The sequence below is a fragment of the Parasteatoda tepidariorum genome, chromosome 4 (genome assembly GCF_043381705.1).
Source record: "Parasteatoda tepidariorum isolate YZ-2023 chromosome 4, CAS_Ptep_4.0, whole genome shotgun sequence".
NCBI lineage: Eukaryota > Metazoa > Arthropoda > Arachnida > Araneae > Theridiidae > Parasteatoda > Parasteatoda tepidariorum.
This window is the reverse complement of record NC_092207.1, coordinates 76,657,668-76,664,940: the sequence shown is the minus strand read 5'-3', so window position 1 is coordinate 76,664,940 and position 7,273 is coordinate 76,657,668. Positions and strand designations below refer to the sequence as shown.

Below are 7,273 nucleotides of genomic sequence, written 5' to 3'. Positions count from 1 at the left end.
AGACCACAAATGCTCTATTGGATTAAGGTCAGGTGAATTTTGGGGCCCAGACATAACTTGAAAGTCACTGGAATGTTCCTCGAACCAATCCATGACGATTCGACCCTTATGACATGGTGCATTATCCTGTTGGTAAACACCATCCCCCGCAGGAAAAACTGTTGCCATGAATGGGTGAACCTGGTCTGCAACTATGTTCAAGTAGCTTACAGAAGTCAGGGATTGTTCTATGAGGATTATGGGTCCTAATGTGCCCCATGAAAACATTGTTCCTGGGCGAGAAACCATGAAAACCTGGGCGAGCCCATTGTTATAGATGGAGGGTGGTCATAATGTAATGGCTCTTCGGTGTATATATGTATATCAAGATCTTAGGCATACCATTGAATAATTAAAATCGTAAGTAAGTTGCCAAAAATTCAAAAGAAAAAAAAGGACTCTAGTACATTAGTACAGTCATTATTTGATTAAACTCTTATTTTAATAATGCTAAATTCAGAGTACAATAGTGGAATTGTCTGACTTTGACTATAGTTCAAATCAAAAGTTTCATCATTGCTGTCTGTGCTCATATTTTTCTTTGAATCAAGTAGATATAAACAATGAGATAGTGACAAATACACTAACAAAAACTGATGTGAATGTGATTCTAAGATAGATTGATTTTTCAAAAAAAAGATACCTGGTCGGTGATTACTGCACACATGGCTCGCAATCAGAAAATATTGTTCACTTAAAGGTATATGACGGCCGGAGAAAGATGATTTTCTGGTTGGTTGGCTGGACAATCACAGTAGCATTGATCATTCATTTTTATCCCAACGCTCAATGAGGAGTTGGTGAAAGTTCGGCGAGAATTTGGCGGTTCTCTGTCTTTATTCCATTTGTTCTTATCTTTTCCTTGGGTTCTATCGGTTTTTGGATTATCTATATCCAGTCTCTTGGGATTCTTAAAAAGAATAAAAACAGTATTATGAAATATTTAGCTATAAATGTTTAAATTTCTTTATAATGTGAAATACTTGGAGCGAAGTAATGATAAGTCAATTTTTTAAATTGTTCAAGGAGTTGTTTATGATGAAAAAGACTACGATTTCCATATCGCCAATAACGTGTTTCAGTGTATTGTACTGTAATTCAGTAGGAATTCTGGAAACTTATTAAATATTTATCTGCAAAAAATTCTAAATTATAGTTTTTTTTAAATAACCGTCGTTGAACAGCAGACCCAATTTTGGGTTTACGACTACCTATGTTCGTTTAACTCCGAAGCCTTGTAATTTTGAACCCAATCCAGAAGACAAAAGAACTTCTGGATAAAGTATTGGGAGAAATTTGCCTTCGTGGAGGACTTCTGAGGGAACAAACCAGCATTTGCGTTACACGGGGAGGAAAACATCGAATACCTTCCACGGTTAGCCTGAGGTCAAGGAGGCTCTAACCCATGATCCGTCTACCACTTGAGGATATTTTACGTTAGCACTGGTCGGTGCGAGCCGGGTGCGGAATTCGTATCTATCAGCTATCGTTGGGATTCGAATCTGATTCACCTCATTGGAAGGCGAACGTTTCATCCCCTGAGCCACCACGATTCTAAGTTATAGTTTGGTGTAAGAAAAGATGTGGTTTTTCACAATATTACTTAAAGCAGAACTTTTTTAAACTTCTCAAAATTAAATAAAATTTTAATACACCTTCCCCCCCCCTTCAATAATGAGATTTTAAAATACGCATCTAGTATAAAATATTACTCGTATTTGTTGAATGCATTTAAATACACTGAATACTAATCATATTATTCCTATAAATACGGCATAAGCATATAAACTGAAATATCTCGGTTAATTACTATGTAATTGGTCAATTGTATGATTGACTGTAAAATTGCTATAAATATTAATGATAAATCAAGCTATCATATTTCTCAAAAAGTAGAATAGATTTAAAGTACAAATTAATAAGCAGAAATGGAAAAGAAAAATACTTATATTATTTTTTATAATAGACATTTAGTGCTCTTTAAGATACAGTGAGGCAGTGCCATAATAATCTTCAGGCAACGTATTTAACGAACATATAATGAATATGAAAGATTTGAATTATGTTACAGTGACACAGATTCAAAGCTCAGCTGTAGTGGGGAGATTCTGTTCCCAGCTCGCACCGACCACAACGCTGGCATAAAATACCCTCAGTGATAGACGGATCATAGGTTAATACTCTCGCCGTCGGGCTAACCATGGGAGATTTTCCTCTCCATGTAATACAAATGCGCGTTAGTTCCATCAAAGAGTCCTCCAGGAAGGCTAGTTTGTCTTAATGCTTGATCTAGTTGTTTTCTTGTCTTCAAGGTTGGGTACAAAATTACAAGGCTACAGGTTTGAAAATTGATAGTAATAAACTCAAAATTGGGTCGGCTGTTCATCGCCGTTTATAGAATAAAAAACATTGTTCTAAAAATTTTTGGAAATTTTTTAAAATATTTCATGAAATAAACTTTTATTTTCTTACCCGTGGTGAAGGATTAGGATTTTGAGAAACCGAGTTTGATCTGGGTTGTGGAATGGGTCCTGGCAAAGAGTTCGGCGGAGGATTTGTTGGTCTTACAAATGGCTTCCTTTGCACCGGTGGCAGGACAGGAAGGGGTATTTTGCGGTATAGATTCAATTCATACATATTTGGTGCTTTACCACATTCGAAATGGAACCACCAATCACAAACGAAAAATCGCTGGTGAAAAATAGTTCCATTCACACAAAGAAAGCTGGCGTTCCGCCCATCTGGAAAGCAAACGTGGTAGGCCTAAAAAAGTAATTGAAATGAAAGAAACTGGATTAGTTGGTTCTAAAGAACTGTACGTTTTTGTTCTATTTCTTTCTGATCTATACACACAAGCAGGACCATATATATATAAATTATGATGAGTTCAAATTAATATAAAAAATAATAAAATCAAAGCTTTTTAAAACTACGTTCTTTAAGAGAAAAAAGGAAGAAAATATAATTCTATTTTTTCGGCAGGCAAAAAACGTAGGAAGCCTCACTTTCAAAATACGTCGGGAGATTTTTGGTAATGATAAAAGTTTATTATGAAAATGGTACGTCCTTCGTTTTCGGTCAGATAAAAAAAAATAGAATTTTAAAATAGCAAAAATTCTTTTCGTTTAGGTTTAATTTGAAAGAAAAAAGAATATGAGTGCCATTTTAGTTTAAAAGGGTTAAAAAAAAAAGGGGGGGGAACAATCTTTTCGTAGCTATGAATGATTACACTCAGAAACAAATTTTTTGTTAAATATTTTATTCATATACTTGAACTTGCCTAATTTGGGTATGGAGATCTCAAATCTAANACCTTCATTTGGCATTTTGAACTTTAAATAGAAGCAAGTTTAAACAGCTAAAACTAATTCATGTATTAACGTAATTTGACAAGTATTTTAAGTTTAGAATTGACTAGTTACCTAAATATAAATACTACCACTGATAACTTAATGACTAAGAGGGACAAATTGCATACCTAAATCAAGCGAATGACCATAAAAACATACTTGAATCGTCGCCAGTTAGCTTTGCAATCCCATAATTCATACAGTATAATCCAAGGGTTCTTCCATGAAAGTTGATTTTAGCATGCTGCGAAGTCCAGGTCACCACTGAAGTGAGTACGAAATGCGGGTTTCTCTTAAAGCATATTTATTTCATGAACACAAACATCAATATAACATAAACTAAATTAAACATTATGGGTCGTCCTGCGACCAAGCTAGCTAGTGAAAAAATTGAAAAGGTAAGTGGCTGTTCATTTCATTTCATTTATTAACAGAAAATTGGGTACCTGGGCCGCGCAGCGGCCCCTATCCCATACATCATGAATTAAAAACATTGTGTGATAACATTTTGATTTTGCAACATTATGGTAAGTGGCTGTTCTTCAAAGGACAGAATATATATCACGAGGATCACAGGGTTGCTTTTACCTGAAGATCTTAAATCGCCAAGCTGGCGGTAAGACTGGTGAGAGTGGCGAGCACCGCAAGTTGATTCTAAAGAAATGTATGTTTTTGTTCTATTTCTTTCTGATCTATTTCCTTCTACACACAAGCAGGATCATATAGATATAAATTATGATGAGTTCAAATTAATTTAAAAAATAATAAAATCAAAGCTTTTTAAAACTACGTTCTTAGAGAGATAAAAGGAAGAAAATATAATTCTATTTTTTTCGACAGGCAAAAAACGTAGGAAGCCTCACTTTCAAAATACGTCGGGAGATTTTTGGTAATGATAAAAGCTTATTACGAAAGTGGTACGTCCTTCGTTTTCGGTCTGATAAAAAAAATAGAATTTTATTATAGTAAAAATTCTCCTCGTTTAGGTTTAATTTAAAAGAAAAATGAATTTGAGTGCCATTTACTTTAAAATGGCAAAAAAAGGGAGAAACAATCTTTTCGTAACTGTGAATGATTACACTTAGAAAAATTTTTTTGTTAAATATTTTATTCATATACTTGTACTTGCCTAATTTGGGTATGGAGATCTCAAATCTAAACTTAGTTTTGCTCCTAAAGCTACAGATTTTTTCAAAACGTCATTTTTAGTCTAGCTTTTGTCGAAATGTGCCGATTCAGAAACGTTATATATAACATGGGTCTCATAAATGTTACGATAAACGTCTACGATAAACTTTCTCATCATCATGATTGAAATTACATAGGAACTCATGCCGGATTACGCGGCTCGGGGAGCTTCCCCTGTTATAACCTGTTCAGAACCACATGACGAAACAGTTCATTATAAGGAAGCATCCTTAGTGGCGTTCGACGATATTTCCGGGCATAGGTACCTATGCAATTCTAATCCTGATACTGTGCCCTAACTCCCATACAAGTTTGTCGCGACATTTATGGTACCCCGTATTTTACATAACGTTTTTAAATTTGCACATTTTGACAAAAGATGAACTAAAAGGGACATTTAAAAAAGAGCTGCAGCTGGAGCGAGATACCGATTGTAGATTTGATTTCAGTGGCGTGAAAATATTCAAGTTCCGTTAAAGAATCTTATGCAAAATAAAAGTAAAAAAAACTTTCTCTGTGTTATTATTGAGAGAATACTCATGAAAATATTAGTAAAAAAAATCCTGAACTGAGCCCGTGATAATTTCAATACCTGACACCCAGCTTCAACGTCTCCAAAATATCCAGCATAATCATAATCAGAACATCGGAAGCTTGTTCCTTCAGGTACTGAAGCATGTACTGGATAATCTAATCCAGCTTGCCCTGGTATGTTATCCCCATCAACATCGTTCAGATAATCACCTGATCTCAGAAGTGCTTCACGCAAGCGAATATTTTGACCCTATACACAAAGTTAAAAAGAAAAAAAATGTAATCATCAAATGTATGAAATCAGTTTTAAAAAAATGCATATATTATTAATTAGAAAAATTCATTAAATTTGTCAGTTTTTTTTCTTCCAATCCCTGACGTCTGTAAGCTACTTGAACATATTTGCAGACCAGGTTCACCCGTTCATGGCAACAGTTTTTCCTGCGGGGGATGGTGCTTACCAACAGGATAATGCACCATGTCATAAGGGTCGAATCGTCGAGGAACATTCCAGTGACTTCCAAGTCATGTCTTGGCCCCCTAATTCAGCTGACCTTAATCCAATAGAGCATTTGTGGTCTTACTTGGAAAACCAAATTCGTGCTGCCACGCTACCCCCTAGCAATGTGAGGGAGTTGCAGGTGAGCGTTTGGTACCAGGTACCTCAGACTACCTATCAGCACCTTGTGGAATCAATGCCACGGCGGGTGCTAGCAGTTTTGAGGGCTTAAGATGGTCCTACATGTTATTAGCAGGGTGGTCATAATGTAATGGCTTTTCGGTGTATATATATACAAATAAGACTTTTTGTCTTTTTGGAACCTTCTGTATTCACAGTTGCAACGCTTGAATACGCCATCTGGGCAGAAGACTGTCCCCCTGTCTTGATTTTTCCGGGAATGCACTACGATATTTTCCCCTTCCATAACATTTTTCGAATATAATTGTCAAAAATAATTTTCCACGACACTTTCATTAAGAATTATGTTTAATGCAGTTTTGAGTTCCACTTAGTTTTCAAACTTAAAAGTTTTTAATCTCTCTCTATTTGAAAATCAAGACAGAAACTAACGTTCTTCTTTCTCTTACGACTGTCCACACGCTAATGGTGAAAGCATGCGAATTGTTGCCATAGATAGAGACAAACTTTTTAGACAACTTTAACTTGTGAGCTTTTAGTTACTAGTCAACCGAGCAAGTAAAACAAGTTTATTCTAATTTAAAAAGCATTAATTGTTTTGAAAACAAGCTTTTTCGATTTTTTTAAAACAAAGAAGTAATTAGCGTTAGATGATATTCACTTACTTTAAATAACGCATAAATGTCCTTTCTAATTTTTCCCACGAAGGCATTTTTTGCGTAACTCACATCTCCCTTATTTTACACTTTTTGCGGAAGATATTTGCTATGGTGCTAAACTAAAGCAGGACAATTTAAAAGAAGTTTTATTTTTCAGTTTTTACAGGATTTAAAAAAGTTCCTATTATTTGGCATTTTTATGCATTATTATTTGTCGATTAGTTATTTTTCGTGGGAGCCAAAGTTCTTTTTAGTTGAATTTACTAAACAAATTATCAAATACTATTACTATTATTACTTTTCTAACCGTTAAAAACAGTTTTAGATAGTTGCTACGGAAATTCGTAGCAGGTGTAGGATGTGACCAAAATAATGTAAAGAATTGAAAACTGATTTTAGGTTAACCTCATGCAGTAAAAAAAATAATCATAAAACAATATAAAATATAATACAACAAAATGCACCTATAAAATTATCTGTTTTCTCTACTATTGCAGTACAATCTACGTAATTAAATTTTTTTTTTAATTAAATCAATTTCATAATATTTAGCTTACCTGAATGCCTATAAAACTTCCCACTACACCTAAAAATAAAAACGTTAATGTTTTATTTTTAACAAATGCCACTGAAATTAAAAAAAATAAAAATAATTTAATTAAAAATGCATTTTAAAAAAAATTTCTCACCTGCTAATAAAATGTAAAATTTCATGAATTTTTTTCAAATGATGGAAACTGTAAAACAAAATAAATGTATTAGAAAATATTTCAAATCCCTCCTAGATGTGTATACTTTGAGGCTATTAAAGAAGTGTTAAAGTATTCAGCTGATATTCAGTATGAGATACTGCCCAGCATCGT

At 34.1% G+C, this 7,273-nt stretch overlaps 1 protein-coding gene across 2 annotated transcripts in view; it reads right to left on the bottom strand.

The window, feature by feature from the left end:
- Positions 1 to 458: 458 nt before the first annotated feature.
- Positions 459 to 7,273, bottom strand: part of LOC107440171 (uncharacterized) — a 33,649-nt gene continuing 26,834 nt past the window's right edge. For both annotated transcript variants that reach the window (XM_071180065.1, XM_043041603.2), the window contains exons 2-6: positions 7,100 to 7,147; positions 6,968 to 6,996; positions 5,170 to 5,361; positions 2,512 to 2,802; positions 459 to 949 (exon numbers count right to left, since the gene is read on the bottom strand). In XM_071180065.1, coding sequence (XP_071036166.1) covers positions 734 to 949; positions 2,512 to 2,802; positions 5,170 to 5,361; positions 6,968 to 6,996; positions 7,100 to 7,124 — 753 coding nt within the window. In that variant the 5' untranslated portion in view covers positions 7,125 to 7,147 and the 3' untranslated portion in view covers positions 459 to 733. The remainder of the gene's footprint in view (positions 950 to 2,511; positions 2,803 to 5,169; positions 5,362 to 6,967; positions 6,997 to 7,099; positions 7,148 to 7,273) is intronic.